The 21,547-nt window shown below is 39.9% G+C and overlaps 1 protein-coding gene across 2 annotated transcripts; it reads left to right on the forward strand.

Moving 5' to 3' along the window:
• The first annotated feature begins 488 nt into the window (after positions 1-488).
• On the forward strand, positions 489-20,407 carry PABPC1 (poly(A) binding protein cytoplasmic 1). 2 transcript variants are annotated; one of them, XM_032247968.1, is made up of 15 exons: positions 489-1,184; positions 4,306-4,499; positions 4,698-4,813; positions 7,304-7,443; positions 9,869-9,963; positions 10,231-10,368; positions 10,560-10,655; positions 14,326-14,598; positions 14,836-14,926; positions 16,348-16,458; positions 16,540-16,694; positions 17,729-17,813; positions 18,297-18,427; positions 18,950-19,043; positions 19,964-20,407. In XM_032247968.1, the coding sequence occupies exons 1-14, from the start codon at positions 992-994 to the stop codon at positions 19,040-19,042; spliced, it is 1,911 nt and encodes a 636-aa protein (XP_032103859.1). In that variant the 5' UTR covers positions 489-991; the 3' UTR covers position 19,043; positions 19,964-20,407. The 2 variants fall into 2 exon arrangements, with proteins under 2 accessions (XP_032103859.1, XP_032103864.1); XM_032247973.1 differs by lacking the exon at positions 19,964-20,407 and having other exon boundaries at positions 958-1,184; positions 18,950-19,205.
• Positions 20,408-21,547: the final 1,140 nt, after the last annotated feature.

The following is a 21,547-nucleotide window of genomic DNA, read 5'->3' on the forward strand; positions in this document are numbered from 1 at the left end:
GCCCCCGGCAGACGGGCACGTGGGAGGTGGTTAGAGCGGAGGAACCCGGAAGCCCCTTGCACCGCCCACCGCCGCGGTGAGGGGTTAACGCTCCTCTGGGTGGAGGCGGGGGCGGGCGTGGCTGGAGGCGGGCGTGGCTGGAGGCGGGGTCGTCCCAGCCGACGCCTCCGAGGACCGCCCGCGAGCCACCCTCCCCCTCCCCCACGGGCGCGACGCAGCTCGAGCTTGCTTCCCGGGCCGCGGCGCGTGCGCAAAAGCCCCGCCCATCCGTCCCGGCCCCACCCCCACACCACAGCCTCCGCCGCCGCCGCCACCTCTCCCTTCCTCTCTGCTCTTTTCTCCTCCTGTTTTCTCTTCCCTCCTCCCCCTCGTCTCCGCGTCTCCTCCTCCGCCGCCGCTGACGCTCGCGTAGGGCCCTGGCGTCAGACGCGCAGGGGCGGGGCAAGTGCGGCGGGGGGTATAAGTAGAGGGTACAGGAGGCGGTGCTTCCCCTTCTCCCCGGCGGTTAGTGCTGAGAGTGCGGAGTGTGTGCTCCGGGCTCGGAACACACATTTATTATTAAAAAATCCAAAAAAAATCTAAAAAAATCTTTAAAAAAACCCAAAAAAATTTACAAAAATTCCGCGTCTCCCCCGCCGGAGACTTTTATTTTTTTTCTTCCTCTTTTATAAAATAACCCGGTGAAGCAGCGGAGACCGACCCGCCCGCCCGCGGCCCCGCAGCAGCTCCAAGAAGGAACCAAGAGACCGAGGCCTTCCCGCTGCCTGGACCCGACATCGCCACCCTCGCTCCCCGCCCGCAGCCGGCAGTCGGCGGCAGCGGATCGACCCAGTTCTGCGGCCGTTGAGTAGTTTTCGATTCCGGTTGATTTTTGTCCCTCTGCGCTTGCCCCCGCTCCCCTCCCCCCGGCTCCGGCCCCCGGCCCCGGCACTCGCTCTCTTCTTCTCACGGAAAGGTCGCGGCCTGTGGCCCTGCGGGCAGCCGTGCCGAGATGAACCCTAGCGCCCCCAGCTACCCCATGGCCTCGCTCTACGTGGGGGACCTCCACCCCGACGTGACCGAGGCGATGCTCTACGAGAAGTTCAGCCCGGCCGGGCCCATCCTTTCCATCCGGGTCTGCAGGGACATGATCACCCGCCGCTCCTTGGGCTACGCGTATGTGAACTTCCAGCAGCCGGCTGACGGTGAGCGCCGGGTTCAGCGTGCGGGCGGGCGGCCGAGCGGCCATGAGGCTCGGGCGGTGTCGGCGGGCGGGGTAGGCCGGCGGGCCCGGGGCGGGGGGCGGGAGGGCATGTCACCCCGCGACGGCCGGCGGGAAGGCGCCGGGGCTCCCGGAGCCGCCTTCCGGGAGCCTGCGGGGACCCACGCTGCCGGCAGCCGCACGCCCGGCTACTTCCTCCTTTGCTTTGCGACCATTTTCTCGGCCTCAGACGCTCTCAAACTTTAGGGTGATGACGCGCCGGGAGGGTGGGTGAGATTCGGTTGTTTCGCGGCGCTCCCGCCAGTGGCCCTGGGATTCTGGGGCGTCAAGCGCCGAGCTCCCTTCGCGACTAAGAGGTGGAGGCGCTCCCACCACCCGGAGCTCCTGCTGGCCCCCTATCCTGGGGAGGAAGTGCGATTCGGTGCTCGAAAAATACCACGTGTTGAACCCTGTAACCTCGCAGGCCCGAGGCCTGCTCCTGCTCCTGGCCCAGTCGCCTGGGGGAGCCACCAGGCCTTAGAATAAAGTTCCGGTGACAATGTGTGGTGTGGTGGTCCTCAGGCTTGTGAGTCCACTCTCCAGAACTCATCAGTGACTGATGGAGGTAGCAATGGAATTTACCGGAGACATTGCATTGGGGGTTTCCCCTAGGTGAAGCATTTCCTAACATTAAAAGGGCAGGGGAGGAGGAAGGGATGTAGGTTCTAACCATTTTGAAGGCCAGTTTTCTCAGGCAACTTAAACCGTCTTTAGTCAAATTTTATCTTAGATTCACAATACTGACAGTTTTCAAGTGTATTATTTGTTACCTTCTGAAATAGTTCCCGTCGTTTTGAGGGATTTTTCTTTATAGAATAGATTAGCCAGTTTTGGCTATAAAATGTTACTTTAGTGTAATACCAACTAACCATTCTTATCTGTAGCACTCAAGTAGTTAAAGTTTCTCTTATTTTTAAAAGTGGCCCATGATACTTGTAAATCTTGGGAAATGACTGAGTACAAATAACGGAGATTAAATTGAGCTTGAAATTTTTGGGGGAATGCAGCTAACTGTGCTTTTATTTTGAAGTTAAACAGTTAACAAAACACAATTTTGTAAATAATATCTATGGTCTGTTGAGTTGTTAGGATTTTAGATCAATTGGCTTTGAGAAGTCAGCTTCATTCCATTTTACAGCCCAATTTTACCTTTTTCCCCCTACAGTCCAGCTGCTTGAATAGGTGTCAAATAATTGGAATACGAAGAATTCATTTTTATTTTAGTAGGAAAGCCTTAAGGGTGGAATTTAAACTTCTATTCCGTTCATTCAGTAGAACTTTGGTTACTGATCAGCTCTTGACTGTGTAAAATTCATACTGATTTTGGAAGCAAAATATTGAGTGACAACAGTCAGAAGTTGTAAAACTGCACTGCAGGTTTCCTGCCCTTTTTTGCTCTGTAAGCAGTAACTCCAAATGTCACTTCTTAACAATTCTTGTCAACTTTAGGCAGGATGTGTCAATGCTTGTCAGATGGGGGTAGATAACTTTGGGGCAAGTTATCACAATCTGAGTAGTCGGAGAGAAAATGTGAATGAATTCTAGAGACCATAAAATGATAACTTGAAAGTGTTACTCTTCCTCAGCTTAACGTATTTAAATCCAAAAAACAATTTTTAAATTTCTTGGGATTCGAAAAGTTAAACTTCAGGTTGTCGAGGTTAGAGTGTACAATATATATTATCAGTCTGTATCAGTAGACCAGTACCCTAAGTACCTAAGTACTCAGAAGAAGATGGTAGGTTTACATTTTCCATTTTATCTAGTTTCTGTATGTACAATTTACCATCCTTCCAATTAATTATTTAAGTGGCTTTCTTGTTCTTATTTTTTAAATAAAACTTATTGCTATACTGATAGGCAGAACAGTTTCTGAAAGTGACCATTATTCAACTTCATCTGAAGAGGTGACTCATTGAAAAATAGCTGAAGCAAAGTCAGCTAAAAAAAAAAAACTAGGGAAGCTGAGTAGGTGTGGTCAATTGATAATGAGCTAACAGCTGATTATCGCTATATTCTAAAAGCTGGAACTTTCATTAAAAAAAAGCAGGTGACTGGAAAATTCATCCTGTCAATAATTTCAAATGTATATTGGCATGGAATTTGTAGAAATTGTTTCAGGCCTTAAAAAGGGACCGTTTACCTCTCTTCCAGGACTACTCTTTACTTAAGGATGTGTTTTTTCATTTAGAGCCTTTAGTGGTACCAGGTATGCATAATAATTCAGTCCTTCATAGACCCTGAAATTGTAAATTTTGAAATTTTCTAGCACTATTCAGAAATAACTAAATCAGTTGTTAAGTAAATCAGTGATCTAAGGTGAAATTGATTTTATGTGTCAAGAAAACGTTAATAGTGATTTCTGAATATTGCAGACCTAATGTTTTTGAAATTCTGTGATTATGAAACCAGGTATGTCCAACTTTAGCTTTTGAAAGCATGATTCAAATCTTGGTCTAGCCTTTCATTTTTTTATAGGGTAATAGGAAGTTGTGCCATGAATCACTTGAAATCTCCCCTTCCCCTGATAATTCAGAAACTTTCGTTTTTTAGGAAATGGACTAGTTTTCGTATAATATTGTTAGTCATTAGCAATGAAATGACCAATTTTAGGAAGTAGTTGGGAAGAAGTTAAAATATTTAAATCTGTAAACTACATTCAGCTTGTGGAAAAATCTATTGCTAATAATGTCTTTTATATTCCTCATTAAACAGATTGTATGTGAAGGAATCTGGATTTTATGTTAACTAGGAACAAAAGATCCTTTTAGATTTCATGGCAATTAAGGCAAGAGATTACTTCAAGAATTCATTAATTATTGGCAATATAGCATCTTTTTATATATGAGAATTTTTTAGGCTTCGGGTGTTTGTCTTTGCTTTCTACAACTTAGGTCACACACCAGTATGTGATACTTGAAAGGCCTAGCCATCTTGAAGCTTAAAGAGGAAGTGTAAACTGTGAGACCATGTGTCCACCCACTCCACTCACCTAGTTTATATAATGTTAAGTAACCAGCAAAAATTTTGAACTAATATTGACTCTGAAAATGTCTTTCCTGCAGCGGAGCGTGCTTTGGACACCATGAATTTTGATGTTATAAAGGGCAAGCCAGTACGCATCATGTGGTCTCAGCGTGATCCATCACTTCGAAAAAGTGGAGTGGGCAACATATTCATTAAAAATCTGGACAAATCCATTGATAATAAAGCATTGTATGATACATTTTCTGCTTTTGGTAACATCCTTTCATGTAAGGTAAGCCAAAAAATGTCCGGTAAACATGTTTACATTGTTGAGCTACTTTTAGTTTAGTGCTTGAAATAGGAGCTATGCTGTAATGGATATCTTTATTTCACAAATACCCAGGTTAGGTGGCTAACAGATTGTCTCTCAACACTAACAAATGTTAAATCAATACCAAATAAAGAAAAACAGGTATGCGTTTTTCCCTAGGTGGTTTGTGATGAAAATGGTTCCAAGGGCTATGGATTTGTACACTTTGAGACGCAGGAAGCAGCTGAAAGAGCTATTGAAAAAATGAATGGAATGCTCCTAAATGATCGCAAAGTGTAAGTATAAATATCTAGAATCTTATTTTTAATAGTTCCAAATCCATTCATTTTAAAAGTTAATATATTTTGTCAGAGAAAAGTTAGATACACATAAGATAAAAGAATAAAAATATTTTAAAGATTAACAACAAAAAAGAAAAGTTAATATAGTTGTATTCAAGAGTGAAGATTAATAAGCTAATCTTGATTTTATAATTGAATTTTCTACACATTAAGTATAACATACAAATAACAGGCTTAATGTAATTGATCAACATTCAAACCAAAAGGAAAACAGAAGATAGGTAAACAGGAATATGAAGGTTTTTCAAAATGAGTGCATTAGTGAAAAATTACGAATCCAGACAAACCTAATGTTCATAATTCCTGAGGTAGTGGTAAAATTAGTTCATTTTATAGGTGAGAAAACTCAAAATAATTTGCTTTTATGTACTGTTAATACATATGATCTGGGATGTACACCCAGTATGAATTCAGAGCCCACGCTTTCTGCTGATACTGCTGCAATTTATTGATGGAAGTATAAAAATAAGTAGAATTAAATCAGGTTTTCAGGGTTTATCTGTCCTGAAGTATACTTAATTTTTCTTGAAATATACTAATTTTTAAAAGTTGTAAGTTTTAAAGTTAATGTCACTGAAAACCTTTTGCATAAGGCTGTTTCTACTAGTTCACAGATTTTTTTTCCTGCTGCTGAGATGTTTCTGCAAAAACAATTTTTCTGATTTGTCAAAGGAATGGCAAATCTTAAATCTTTTTATCCCTAATGCCGGTGGATTACACTGAATCTAGGCAGATTTCAGCAGTAAGGTCATGATTTGTGCATGTAAATGATCTGTGCATTCTTGTTGCTGTGTAAATGGCAATGATGGTATGCACATTAGATTTGGTTCTTAAGAGAACTACATAACTCTTGAATGTGTGTTAGATGCATTAAGATCTAAGTCAATTCTATGATTAAAGAAAGACCTTGTAACGCCCATACAAGTCAGTAAGAAAACCAGCAACTCCTCAATAATGAGCAATCTTTACCAAAGCTAATTCTTATAGGTAGTCTTTAAATTGAGAGACATACAGCATTATAGAACTCACAAATGCTTGTCAGCAGTGCTTTAGGAAGAAAGAAAACAAGCCCTACACTGGCAGGATCCAGGAAAGAATGATATACTGCTGTTTTGATATAACCCTTTTGGAAATTTATAACTGTCCTAAGCACAAACACACAGTGTCTTTCATAAAGTTACAGCTTTACTGCAGTGTGCCTTTATTCCCAGCTACTGGTAAGCTGAGGCAGGATGCTTGTGCCAAGGCTCTAGTGGGCTGTGAATAGCTGTTAAACTCCAGCCAGGGCAAAATAGCAAGAGCATGTCTCTTAAAAAGTTGCAGCATTATTAACAAAGCAGAAAGTGATGCTCACAATAAAATAAGCTCCCATTGAGAACATTTATGAAACTAACAGCATGGTGAAGATCAACCATATTTTGTGGGGCAAAAAGTAAATTATTTTTATTTTACTTTTTAGTTCCAAAGGTAGTTTAGAGATAAGGAGATTTAGATGATTAGGATGAGATTATGGAAGATGGTTTTTCCTTCTCCTTTGCTGCCTATTAAATTATGCTGTGACACATGTGCTACCTTTTTTTCCTTCGGTGATCCTTGTTTTTTTTTTTTGTTTGTTTGTTTGTTTTTTATTTAAGACGTGGTCTCGTTCTGTTGCCCAGGCTGGAGTGCAGTGGTGCAATCTCAGCTTACTGCAACCTCCGCCTGCTGGGTTTAAGCGATTCTCATGCTTTAGCCTCCCAAGTAGCTGGGATTACAGGCGTGTACCCCTACACCCAGCTAATTTTTGTATTTTTAGTAGAGATGGAGTTTCACCATGTTGGCCAGGCTGATCTCGAATTCCGGGCCTCCAGTGATTGTCCCACCTTGGCCTCCTAAAGTGTTTGGATTACAGGTGTGAACCACTGTTCCTGGCCTAGTGATACTTGTTCTGAATTACTAATACAAGGAAAAATTGAGTTTTAGTGTCATTTTGTTGAAAATGTACACTTAAGCGGGCTGTTCTATGTTAAAGGATTGGGAAGTTTAAATTTTTATTCTAGGAGATGGCAGAGAAAGCATAAGGGCCACTTCGAAATGACAGCAGTGAAAGGTTTTTAATTTGATAGAGGTCTTTTTATTGGCATGGTACACATACATTTCCACTCATTTATATTGATGGGTGTCATCCCTTTAACCTTAGGTTAGCTAGAGAAGAGAGTAACATATATTAAAAGAAATGTTTCTTTTTTTGTGATTATAGTTAAGAGGTTTATATATGTCATGGTGTCATATCTTAAATTATAGCCCTATTTCTATTTTGTAGTGCGCTTTTTATTAGAGATTCTGAATATTCTCAGCAACAATAAGAAAACCAACCTAGAGGCTTAATTGAGCTGAACATCATAGAATAGAATCTAATTTTATAGTCCCTGTATATTTTACTAGATTTGTTGGACGATTTAAGTCTCGTAAAGAAAGAGAAGCTGAACTTGGAGCTAGGGCAAAAGAGTTCACCAATGTTTACATCAAGAATTTTGGAGAAGACATGGATGATGAGCGCCTTAAGGATCTCTTTGGCAAGTTTGGTAATGTGTCTGAATTAAATTTCTACACACACAGTTTGAATTATCAATGTTAATTTTAGCTAGTACTTTATATTTAAAAAGTCAATAAAATTAGACTTAAATGGTACTTTAAAAATATTTGTGGTTATTTGAATTAAGCTACTGGCCATCTATTATACTACAAAGTAGTATAATGCAAATAAATAGAATTCTATCCATGTTAAAGGTTAATAGCATTAGATTAGCACAATAAGGTATGACCGAGTAGTTCAGATTTTTAAATATTTAACTACATCTGTAGTTAAATATTTAAAAATCTGAACTACTCGGTCATACCTTATTGTGCTATGTATATATATATATGTGTGTACATATATACACACATATGTATATATGCATGCAATTAGAAACCCCATGCCATCAGAGGCATACATTTGACACAGCCAGCCTATGGTGGAATGCAGTCTCATAGGACAGTAAAGCTGGCGAGTCTAAGTAACATCGTGTTTGTGCAGTTTAAAACAATGACTTTCAGAGATGAAGCAAAGAATCCATCCAGATTTTTCAGTGATACTGCCTTGGGATTTAAAATACTTATTTCCTGCATTGAAAAATAACTTCATAAAACTTGAAACTAATGAAACACAAACCAGTCTTAGTTTAGGTAGGGGTGTAACAGATTAAAAAAATTTTAAATGTACATGCAGATGATTTGCTTGACCTCACCCTTTGCGTTTTTTGTTGAACTTAGAGGTGGCTTGCTTTTTTTAGTATGTCAAATAATAAAATAGGAAATCTAGTACATTGCTTATTTTTTTTGACAAGACCGCCCCCGTCACCCAGGCTGGAGTGCAGTGTTGCCATCTTCACTCACTGTAACCTCTGCCTCCTGGGCTCAAATGATTTTCCTACTTCCACCTCAAGTAGCTGGGATTACAGGCGTGTGCCACCTTGCCTGGCTAATTTTTATATTTTTAGTAGACACAGGGTTTCACCATGATGGCCAGGCTAGTCTCGAACTCCTGACCTCAAGTGATCCACCTACCCTGGCCTCCCAAGGTGCTGGGATTACAGATGTGAGCCATTGCACCCAGCCAGGAAATCTAATACCTTAATGTCATGCTAGCATGCCACATTGAGCCCTCCACTACTTAAGCAAAAAAATACCATTTTGCACAAAGATAATATAAAATGTAGAAGGTGATATCATGTTTCACATCTCACCCCAAATTGTCTTTAGCTACTGCCTTTTACATCAGCTGTTGTGCTTCTCAACATCTTTTAATTAGAAGCTATTTTCTGGGCTAGGTGCAGTAATCTCAGCACTTTGGGAGGCCAAGGTGGGCGGATCACCTGAGGTCAGGAGTTCACTACCAGCCTGGCCATGATGGTGAAACTCCATCTTTAAAAAAAAAAAGCTATTTCTAAAAGTTGATGTTGACTACCTACCCCATGAATAATGCTATATAAGTTGACCACAAATATGTAAATATATCAGATATTTTCTTGACTTTGGCCTCAGAAGAGAGGCACATTCAGAAGAAAATCTGACTTTGCCCATACACCTTCTAAATTTCTGTAATTGAATGTGATTTTTAACCTTTTCTGCCCCACTTGCCTGAGATACCGCTTGCCTCAGTTACCTGTCTCTCACTTTAGAGGGAGTTGGGGGAAAACATGTCTTCAGAAATAAATGCTTCTTCCTCCAGGTAATTCACCTGTGTCTTTTTTTTTTTTTTTTTTTTTTTTTTAATTTTTTTCTTTCTGTGTTTCAAATTCCTAAATCACCTGTCTTAGCAAAGAGTCCAACCATGTATTCCCTCCACTCCCTATTGAAGGTGGTCCAAAGCTTAATAAATGCTTGTTTCTTAATATAAAGAAAATCAAATTGGTCTGGCACAGTGACTCATACCTGTAACCCCAGCGTTTAGGGAGGTCAAGGAAGGAAGATCACTTGAAGCCACAAGTTTGAGATCAGCTTGGGCAACATAGCAAGATCCTGTCTCTACAAAGAATAAATTAGCCAGGCAAGGTGGTATGTTGGCCTTTAGTCCCAGCTACTTGGGAAGTTGAGGCAGGAGGATCACTTGAGCCCAGGAATTGAGGTTAAAGTGAGATATTCATTATGCCACTACATTCTAGTCTGGGCAATGGAATGAGATAGTATCTTTAGAGAAGAAAAGGGGAGAAAGGATTCTTACTTCAATAGGAGGAGGAATCCAGGGGAGAGAAGAAGGTATTAACTTTCTTAATAATAAAGAATCTTCAAGTAGAAAAGTACATCTACCTGGGGCATAGAAGGCTGGGAGGGAGGAATCAATTTACAGAGTTTTGAAATTTTTTTATCTCATTTTTTAAATGACTTTGTTTTTGTATGTTGAGATTTGAAATGTATAACGTAAATGTTATAAGGAATATCATTGATTTACTTAAAACAATTTTTTAGGGCCTGCTTTAAGTGTGAAAGTAATGACTGATGAAAGTGGAAAATCCAAAGGATTTGGATTTGTAAGCTTTGAAAGGCATGAAGATGCACAGAAAGTAAGTGGTTTGTATTCAGGAGGAAGGAGGTACAAATTTGAGTTGTTCTTGTGTTGAAGTTAATGTACGTACTATTTTACATGTTTTTATATTTTCAGTTATTTGCATTTTATGCATTAGCTTTGAGAGCATAAATTGGTAGCTTATATTGGCCCAAAACCTTGAGGTTTTGGAACAGCTTTTGTGACTTAACAAATTCATTTTAACTGTTAATGAACTTTTAATGAAAAGTTTTTGTGATTTTTTTTGTTTGTTTGTTTTTGGAAGGCTGTGGATGAGATGAATGGAAAGGAGCTCAATGGGAAACAAATTTATGTTGGTCGAGCTCAGAAAAAGGTGGAACGGCAGACGGAACTTAAACGCAAATTTGAACAGATGAAGCAAGATAGGATCACCAGATACCAGGTTCATTTTTAATTGAACAAGCAAAATAAGACAGGGATGAGGAATCCTATTTTACGTTCATTTCAGTTACTGCCAGGTAACTGGAGGGTTTGAGAGGGGATAGGAGAAGAAACATGGGATAAAATAATAGGAGATATGCTTAGGTACAACCACGGTTTTCTTTTTCTATAATTTTCTTTTCTTCTTTTTAGGGTGTTAATCTTTATGTGAAAAATCTTGATGATGGTATTGATGATGAACGTCTCCGTAAAGAGTTTTCTCCATTTGGTACAATCACTAGTGCAAAGGTAAGAGAGCATATGGTGTATTTTTTTGAGATTCATGCATGTGGATATATGTATATAAAAATTCATGCATGTGGATATATGTATAAAATTTTGCATTTTAATACAGCCACTAGAGAGGTGTTTGCTTCATTACTTCTAAAACTTATATTCACATTTGAAGTAGTTGTGGCCTAATGGTTAACTTGTAAATGGTAAGTTCTGAACCCTTTGCTAGGGAAGGGTATGTTTGACCATTGTTACTCTCACATGATTTGCCCTATTCCAACAACTAGTTACTTTACTGGTTAAAGAAAGCAATTTATTAATCGTTACTATAGTTCTGATCTGTTCTTTTTTACAATTCATTCTAGATAGTCAAACCCCAGGTCCTTCTCCTGCCCCCTAGCAGTAAGGATAGAGATCATATTTCCTTTTGCTTGAAGTCAGAGATTTAAGAAACAAACAGTAGTATTCTGGTACAGATTCTGAAATGTTGATTTAAGAACTTCTGGATGTTTTTCTCTAGTGTCTGTGGGCCAAGAGTTCCTCTGTATGTGAAGTTTTGTGCATATGTAATTTTGCTGGGGTGGGAGAATGGTACATAGGAAAAATTACAACTCAGCTGGAATGACGCTGTGGCTGGCCTTTCTAGTCAGCTTTTCCTGGCAAGTCCAAGGAAGCTTCTGTGAGAGTGAGGAAGTGTTAGAGGAAAGGTGGATTAGTACAAGTAAAATTCAAGTGCCATGGTTGTCTTGTGTTTCAGACTGCTTTTGTACGAGTACTTGCAGTATGGTTAAATTTATTCCTGAAAGTTTTCATCTTCAGTGTGTTCCCTAAAAGTTGTTTTAGTGTTGTATATCAGTTTATTTTGAATGTATGAAGCATGCGTGTTTTTCTGTTTCTTGAGATAGGATCTCACTATGTTGCCCAGGTTGGAGTGCAGTGGCATGGCACAATCACAGCTCACTGCAGCCTCAGCCTCTTCTGGGCTTAAGCCAAGCTTGTCCAACCCACTGCTTGCAGGTCACATGCGGCCCAAGACTGCTTTTAATGCAGCCCAACACAGTCTTGATCTTATGAAGAGTTTTTTTTTTTTTTTTTTGGGAGATGGACTCTGGCTCTGTCACCCAGGCTGAATACAGTGACGCGATCTCGCCTCACTGCAACCTTCTCCTCTGGAGTTCAAGTGATTCTCCCGCCTCAGCTTTCCAGCTGGGATTGCAGATGCCCTCCACTATGCCTAGCTAATTTTTTGTATTTTCAGTAGAGAAGGGGTTTCATCATGTTGACCGTGCTGGTCTTGGAACTCCTGACTTTGTGATTCGCCCATCTCACCCTCCCAAAGTGCTGGCATTATAGACGTGAGCCACTGCACCCTGCCAATTTTACATTTTTTAAGCTGATCAGCTTTATCGTTAGTGTATTTTGTGTGCGGCCCACCATAATGATTCTTCAGTGTGGCCCAGGGAATCCAAAAGGTTGGCCACCCCTGGTAAGCGATCCTCCCACCTCAGGGACTGGCCTAACCCAGCAAATTCTTTTAAGTTTTTTGTGGAGACAAGGTCTCCCTATGTTATGGTCTCAAGTGATCGTCTGGCCAGCATGATTTTCAAATGAGAATCTTTTATTAAGTCTTTTTAAAAGTTTTATTTAGAGACAGGGTTATGAGACTGACTAATTTTTGTATTTTTGGTAGAGACAGGGTTTCACCATTTTCCCCAGGCTGATCTCAAACTTGTGGCTTCAAGTGATCTGGGTTCAAGTGATCCACCTGCCTTAGGCTCCCAAAGTGCCAGGATTATAGGCATGAGCCACTGGGCCCAGCCTATTAAGTTTTTTTGAAAGTCCTTTGTGGATTACATCACTCACTGTTTTCAGGGAGGAGAAAAAGTTGGCAAGAACTTATTCTGGAGGAGGAGGTCATTATGTTAATTTAATAATGTTTGCTGAAAAAAACATTTATCAATTAAGACAAGGGTATAAATTGAAAGGTGACTGCTCCATTCTTCATTTTCGGTCTGCAGAGGGAGTTGGGTTTGGGTATCCTGAATTTTCCATACTGTTCAAACACAACAGATTTTAGAAAACGGGGTCATACTGCACATATTCTGATTGCCTTTTCACTTAAAGTCAGATCTGGATACATATTTATTTCTGGTAGTTTTTAAATCAAGGGCTGAATATTCATGATGTATACACATACCCCCACCATAATTTTACTGTACCTGTATCGAAACATTTGGGTTGCTTTGCATATTTATTTCCAGTGTTAAAATTTATTGCTGCAATGCGTCTTGCATCTAAATTTCTAGAACTGGAATTCCTGTCTAGTGGTAATGTGTATTCAAAATTGAGACAACCAAATTGTCCAAAATGGATGAACAAATTTCTGCTGGTCTAAACAGATTTGTCAGTTAGGTAGAAACTAGTATTTCTTCTCTCCAAATGTGGACTTTTAAAAAAAATTTAGTGGTACACTTTCATGTGTTTACTAGTTTCACCTTTTCTTTGTGTATTTTTATATTGGGTTTGTCTGTCTTTATATTGATTTAGGGAACATTTGTTTGTTTGTTTGTTTTTTGAGACGGAGTTTCGCTTTAAGTGAAGCAGCGTGATCTTAGCTCACTGCAACCTCTCCACCCTTTGGGTTCAGGCAATTTTCCTGCCTTAGCCTTCTGAGTAGCTGGGATTATAGGTGCCCACCACCACACCCATCTAATTTTTGTGTTTTTAATAGAGATGGGGTTTCGCCATGTTGGCCAGGCTAGTCTCAAACTCTCACTCTAGGTGATCCACCTGCCTCGGCCTCCCAAAAGTACTAAGATTACAAGCATGAGCCATTGCACCAGGCCAAACATTAGTTTGATATTGGAAATATTTTCTTCAGAGTTTTCCCTTTTTAGACTTCACTTGTGATGTGTGGTTTTTTTGTTCTTGTCTTAGAAAGGCTTTCTCTCTGTTTCTACATTTTATGTTCAGATTCAGAATCTACCTGCGATTTAAGGTTTTTTCAGTGTAATGTGAATACAAGAGTTGTTCTACCTTAATTTTTTTATTTGTCCGAGTATGTCATATATTGAGTAGCCCAAAGTTCTTTATTTCCCCACTACTTTAAAATGTTAACTTTAACACACCGAATTCCCATAATTGTGTGGGTATATTTCTGGACTCTGTTTATTGCGTTTGTTCCTCTGCCACTTGCATACTGTTAATTTAGTTTTATAACATGCTTATATATATTGCTGGCCTAGCAAGTGGTTCTTTGCAAGTCTTCATTGCTCATTTTAAAGGTCTTTGCAATCAATTTTAGAAGAAGCTTCCTCTTGAGTATTGTTTATACCATAATATTTATGGATCCTCTACTCTTGAATGTGAAAACTAAGATGTGGGTATTGTAAGATTCAACTACTTTTTTCTCAAAGGCGTAGTTAAACATCTTGTCAGCTTGAATTATTAGATAATTAAATTTTAATATTGAAAATCCAATCAAATTCAATGTCTAAAATCTTTAAAAGTTGTTGCACTTAATACTTGGATATTAAGGAAAAATCGTGAACTCAGTGAATACGAGATGATTACGCATTAACAGTGTTCAGTTATTTGATTCAGTGATTTATAATTGTCTAAATGGTAATGCTCTTTTTCTTGCCTCATTCTTCCATTGCATTAACTTTTTTTTTTCTCTTAATAGGTTATGATGGAGGGTGGTCGCAGCAAAGGGTTTGGTTTTGTATGTTTCTCCTCTCCAGAAGAAGCTACTAAAGCAGTTACAGAAATGAACGGTAGAATTGTGGCCACAAAGCCATTGTATGTAGCTTTAGCTCAGCGCAAAGAAGAGCGCCAGGCTCACCTCACTAACCAGTATATGCAGAGAATGGCAAGTGTACGAGCTGTGCCCAACCCTGTAATCAACCCCTACCAGCCAGCACCTCCTTCAGGTTACTTCATGGCAGCTATCCCACAGGTAGGTTTTAGGAGGGAACCAGAACCATGGAGGTTTTTTCATATTTGGTCATTTCTAGTGTTTTTTTGTGCCCCCCAGTCTCCAATATAAAAAACATTAAGAAATGTGATTATGATTGAGTTGGAAAAAATGCTTGAGTGTGAAGGCCTGGTAAATGTTTTGAAAAAGAACATATAATTTGTTGCATTGTTTGCTTTTATCTTCAATGAATAAACTCATGCCTTTTTTCCTCTGCAGACTCAGAACCGTGCTGCATACTATCCTCCTAGCCAAATTGCTCAACTAAGACCAAGTCCTCGCTGGACTGCTCAGGGTGCCAGACCTCATCGTAAGTCTTTTTTCTTTTAATTAAGGTCGGGGATTGAGTTAAAAATACACATTGGGCAAATCAGCTCTTTGTCAATGTTAGGTTAACTGTTGCATTTCACATAATTTGTGGTTATGGATGTTCATTTTTATAGCATTTAAAAACCATGCTTTACCATTCCTTTCACTTAGATAGTAATGTCTACACTAGTTTGATTTCCCTTTTAAAAAAAAAAGTTTTGGGAATCGGTACAGCTCTTCATTTCTTTTTTTTTTTTTTTTTCCCGAGACAGATCCTGGCTCTGTTGCCCAGGCTGTAGTGCAGTGGTTCAATCTTGGCTCACTGCAGCCTCCACCTCCCAGGTTCAAATGATTCTTCCTGCCTCAGCCTCCGGAATAGCTGGGATTGCAGGTGCCTGTCACCACGCCCAGCTAACTTTTTTTATTATTAATAGAGACTGGGTTTCACTGTGCTGGCCAGGCTGGTCTCAAACTCCTGATCTCAGGTGTTCCACCCATCTTGGCCTCCCAAAGTGTTGGGATTGCAGGCGTGAGCTGTGGCACCTGGCCAGTTTTATATTTTGTTAGGCAGTAGTTTTAAAGGTCTTGCCATCTAACTGTATATGAGAATCAGAGTCCTGGTACTTTAAGTCTTGTACTGTGAACAGCGTGTTATATTCCAAGAGCACTTAAGAGTTTATATTTTAGATAGAGTCTCACTCTCTCTTCCGGGCTGGAGTGCAGTGGCGTGATCTTGGCTTACTGCAGCCTTTACCTCCCGGGTTCAAGTGATTCTCCTGCCTCAGCCTCCTGAGTAGCTGGGACTATAGGTATATGCTACCACACAGCTAATTTTTTTTAGTATTTGTAGAGACGGGATTTCACCATGTTGTCCAGGCTGGGAGCACTTAGAATCTTATGATTATGTTTCAGGTATATTTATAAGTACTCCTCCATGTATGAATTAATGTGTTTACTTAATGATGCTCTGAGTCTGGGGAAATGCAGGTGTAAGACTCAGCTTAAAAAAGTTTATATAGGCTAGGTGTGTTGGCTCATGCCTGTAATCCCAGCACTTTGAGAGGCCAAGGCGGGCAAATCACCTGAGGTCAGGAGTTTGAGAACAGCCTGACCAACATTTAGAAACCCTGTCTCTACTAAAATTACAAAATTAGCTGGACATGGTGGCACGTGACTGTAATCCCAGCTACTAGGGGGGCTGAGACAGAAGAATTACTTGAACCTGGGAGGCAAAGGTTGCATTGAGCCAAGAACATGCATTGCACTCCAGCCTGGGCAACAGGAGTGAAACTCTGTCTCAAAAACAAACAAAAAAAAGGTTGTATTTGGTCAGTTCTACTCTTCAGATTGAAGAAAACAGGATGAACACTTTTCACTCAGTAAATTTTCCCAGTTAATGTATATTCAAATCTTTAAATGCAGCATTCCAAAATATGCCCGGTGCTATCCGCCCAGCTGCTCCTAGACCACCATTTAGTACTATGAGACCAGCTTCTTCACAGGTTCCACGAGTCATGTCAACACAGCGTGTTGGTGAGTCTTAACCCTTCCTTTAAAAATTGATCACCAATTTGAAAGAGCAAGATAAAAATACAAAATATTCTTATCTTGTAGCTAACACATCAACACAGACAATGGGTCCACGTCCTGCAGCTGCAGCTGCTGCAGCTACTCCTGCTGTCCGCACCGTTCCACAGTATAAATATGCTGCGGGAGTTCGCAATCCTCAGCAACATCTTAATGCACAGCCACAAGTTACAATGCAACAGGTATGGATTTAATGATTTCTCAATAAAAATCACATTTCTTGGTTGAAATCAAAGATGTGAAGAAAGCAGGGCACAGTGGCTAACACCTGTAACCCTAGCACTTAGGGAATCTGAGGCAGCAGATTGCTTCTTGAGACCAGGAGTTTGAGACCAGCCTGGGCAATATAGCAGGAACCTGTCTCCATAAAGAAAACTAGCTGGGCAAGGTGGCACACGCCTGTAGTCCCAGTTACTAGGAAGGCTGAGGCAGGAGGATTGCTTGAGCCCGGGAGTTTGAGGTTACAGCAAGCTATAATGCCTGCTGGGTGACAGCAAGACTCTGTCTGAAAAAAAAAAAAAAAAAAAATTGAAGATAGTTGCATGATAGGTTTTTGAGAGCTTAGGCTATCTGAAACATCATGCTAATATGACAGTATGTAAAATGTCTTATGCTTTAAGAATAGGGCAAGCAACCAGAAATCCACATCCTGAATCACTTGGGTGGTTTGAGAGCTTTCTTTGTAGTTGAAAGAAAGTTTATTTTGGGAGATTGGGCTTACTTTTTTACTGACCCAGAGGCCAACACATGATGATAAAAATGTGATTCCAAAGAATACTCTGGGTAAAAAGAAAATGAAATTAATCAAAAGTGGTTATACACATTTGATCATATATGTGTTTTATATATAAAACAAAATTTACTTTTTTTTAGTTAACCAATTCTCCTACCTCAGCCTCTGTCTTAGCTCGGAGTTTTGCCATGTTGGCCAGGCTGGTATCTCAAACTCCTGACCTCAAATGATCTGCCCGTCGTGGCCTCCCAAAATGCTAGGATTATAAGTGTGAGCCACCATACCTGGCCTAAAACAACTTACAAGTAGCTATGATATATAGTACATAGTAACTACTTTGGCCTCTTTGTAATTCACTCACTCAACTTCCTTACCTCATGTTTCGCTGGAAGTCTACCATTTCAGCAGATGTTCATTGATGACTATTTGTATTTGCTTTTTTTTTCTGTGCTTTACGCTTTCGTGTTCTCTTGTTCTGTCTAGCCTGCTGTTCATGTACAAGGTCAAGAACCTTTGACTGCTTCCATGTTGGCATCTGCCCCTCCTCAAGAGCAAAAGCAAATGCTGGGTAAGTACCTTTGTCCCACCTTGCCAATTCAGAGAGATTAGAAAATATAGGAATCACTTAGGTACCCTTTGCACCTAAAATTGGCAGCTAGGTCAATGGAATTGATCTGAATTGGCATGAATTATTATGATAGCAAAGTTGGTCCGCCTAATTAAAACCACTGGAAAGCCAATAAGAAAATGTATTGTTGGTAATGAAGAGGGTAGTAAGGTATTACTCACTGTGGACACCCACTACATTTTTGAAAGAAGGAATTTGAAGCAAATGAGAGGAAAACTTGTGACTTTGTCTAAACACTGATTTAACAACCTAATGGTAACGTTGCTTAATTGACAAATCAATAGTGTCAAAAATGCCTTGTCAAAAATTGCCTTGTGGCAGATTTTACTCTGTTCTTCCCATGAAGACACGATACCGAAGTGGTAATTTAGGGCAGTTAAAAGGTTTTTTGTTGAAGGGAGTTTTTGAATGTTTTGTTCCTAGGTGAACGGCTGTTTCCTCTTATTCAAGCCATGCACCCTTCTCTTGCTGGTAAAATCACTGGCATGTTGTTGGAGATTGATAATTCAGAACTTCTTCATATGCTTGAGTCTCCAGAGTCACTCCGTTCTAAGGTGATTTAAATTTATCATTTATCCAGTTGCCTCTTACATGGTTATTACATGGCTTTTTATAGGGTCTTAATTCTACCTAACACTTCTGTTATATGTAAGCCATGTACAGTTGTAAAGTCTGCATAATAACTTGTGGCGCTATTATCCCATTTTATAGCTAGGGAGACTGAAACAGGCTGAAAAATGTGCCAAATGCTCACACAGCTGTTAAGTGACAGAACCTGGCTTCAAATCCAGTCAGCTCCAACAGCCACACTCTGAACTGCTGCTGCTTTCTCTAGTGGAGAAAGAAGTATTTTTTGAGTGTGGCAAGGACAAGGAAAGAGAAGTACAAGGGGGCGATTCATAATTCTAGAATAGTGGTGTAATAGAACTCAAAATTGAATATAGTTTAATGTAATAATTTACACTTTCTTCTGAGGGAAGAAGCTTACCTTTGTTGGGAATTGGTGTGTTGTCAATATGAAACTCTATTACCGTTCCTCTTCTGAGCCAATTTATCTTTGTTTTCCCCTTTTTTAGGTCGATGAAGCTGTAGCTGTACTACAAGCGCACCAAGCTAAAGAGGCTGCCCAGAAAGCCGTTAACAGTGCCACCGGTGTTCCAACTGTTTAAAGTGAGCTTTTCCCTCTGCTTTGTTGTTTTAAGCTTGTTTTCTTCATGCTCATTTTGAAATGTACATAGCAAAATATCATTTCAGTTCATTTAAATGTATTGCTAATTTTTCAAGGAAAAGTAGAGCTAACTATAGAGGAATTAAAGGAATTTTACCCGTTAACTGTTGGATTTTTAAAATCCCAGCACTTCCAGGGTTGTTTTTTTTTTCCCCCCAAAACGGAGTCTTGCTCTGTTGCCTAGGCTGGAGTGCAATGGCGTGATCTTGGCTCATTGCAGCCTCCACCTCCTGGGTTCAAACAATTCTCCTACCTCAGCCTCCCAGGCAGATGGAATTACAGACCCATGCCACCACGCCCAGCTAATTTTTGTAATGTTTTACTAGAGTCGAGGTTTCGCCATGTTGGCCAGGCACTCCTGACCTCCAGTGATCCACCCACCTTGGCCTCCCAAAGTGTTGGGATTACAGGTGTGAGCCACCGTGTCTGGCCAGATTTTCTGCAGTAATATATATTAAATGGCCTGTCACAAGTTGGCTTTCATAGTTAAACCTTTCCTTATTGGGTGGTGCTAAATAGTTGCCCTTGGGCCTCTACTACTGTCTTTCATTATTCCCAAGAAACTGAGTTGTGCATCCAGGATCAAGACCAGGGATTGGCAAATCTTTTTTGTAAAGGGCCAGATAGAAATATTTTGGGCTTTGAGGACCATGTTATCTCTGAAATGATCTTGTTCCAGTGTTAGTTACCATGTCAAAACAACCATAGGCAGTATGTATACAAATGAAAGATATGGCTGTGTTCCAATAAAACTATAGATAGAAACAGGCAGCCACACTGGATTTGGCTAAGGGCTTTAATTTGCTGCTAACAGGTGATAGTCCTGGTCTTAATTTTTTTTTTTTTTTTTTAACATTTACAGATTGATCAGGGACCATGAAAAGAAACTTGTGCTTCACCGAAGAAAAATATCTAAACATCGAAAAACTTAAATATTATGGAAAAAAAACATTGCAAAATATAAAATAAATAAAAAAAGGAAAGGAAACTTTGAACCTTATGTACCGAGCAAATGCCAGGTCTAGCAAACATAATGCTAGTCCTAGATTACTTACTGATTTAAAAATAAAAAAACAAAAAAAAATAGTAAAATATAAAAACAAATTAATGTTTTATAGACCCTGGGAAAAAGAATTTTCAGCAAAGTACAAAAATTTAAAGCATTCCTTTCTTTAATTTTGTAATTCTTTACTGTGGAATAGCTCAAAACATCAGTTCTGTTTTAAGTAACAGAATTGAAAACTGAGCGAGGAAACGTAATTTGGATTATAAAATTCTTGCTTTAATAAAAATTCCTTAAACAGTGCACGGTTTTGCTTTTTTTCAGTCTTTGTAATTGCCATGCATAAATAGGTAATATCTTAATGGTGCTGAGCTGACATAAGAATCTTTCATGAAAAATGTACTGTTAAAGTAAATTTAAGGTGTCTATTGGTTTTATGTAAAAGGCACAAGACAATTTCTCTAGTTTATTTTATGAGTTAAGGTTTCCATATGGATTGAACCAATCCATATTTGTTAACATGATCTTAACATTTCATGTACGAGACTCACACCCATCAACTTTTAAAGATAAGCCAGTTTATGGGTTTTTTTTTGTAGGGGGGTGCGTGTAGAGATGGGGATCTCCCTACTTTGCCCAGGCTGGTTTCGAATTCCTGGGCTCAAGGGATCCTTCTGCATGAGCCACCATGCCTGGCACACTGGTTTATGATTATATTGAGGTTTTTAGGCCAGGAGATGATTAGCTTAAACTCTTACATGATTTAAAACAATGACAGCTACTCTTGAAGAGGATGTAGACAATATAGCTTTGGTATAATTTTAATATTAAAGTGTTAAAAGGATTATTTTTAAACCTTATTTTTGTAAAGTTTTTAATTTAATTTGGTAGTTGATGATTGTGATTTAATTTTAGTGTAATACCCAAAGTACTCGGTAAAGATGAGGGGTTCTTTTAGGAGGATGGATTTTGAAGATCTAGCCTGAGGTACAGAATATCTGCATAAAACTGATAACTCAGGCAATTTGCACTTTTGAGTTTTAACTTCTAACCCATTCTCTGTGGACTGCTGCCGGAGTTTCTTTTTCTTTCTTTTTTCTTTTTTTTTTTTTTTTGTTTTGAGATGGAGTCTTGCTTTGTTGCCAGGCTGGAGTGCCGTGGCACCGTCTCGGCTCACTGCAACTTCCGCCTTCCACCTCAGCCTCCCAAGTAGCTGGGACCACAGGTGCGTGCCACCACACCCGGCTAATTATTCATATTTTAGTAGAGACGGGGTTTCACCATGTTGGCCAGGATGATCTCGATCTCTTGACCTCATGATCTGCCCACCTTGGCCTCCCAAAGTGCTGGGATTACAGGCATGAGCCACCGCACCAGGCCAAATTAGCTTTCTAAATTTAAACATGATTATCTTATTCCATGCTAAATAAGAAACAACTCTAT

This window comes from Sapajus apella, unplaced genomic scaffold (assembly GCF_009761245.1).
Source record: "Sapajus apella isolate SASKATOON/1434 unplaced genomic scaffold, GSC_monkey_1.0 scaffold3, whole genome shotgun sequence".
Lineage (NCBI taxonomy): Eukaryota > Metazoa > Chordata > Mammalia > Primates > Cebidae > Sapajus > Sapajus apella.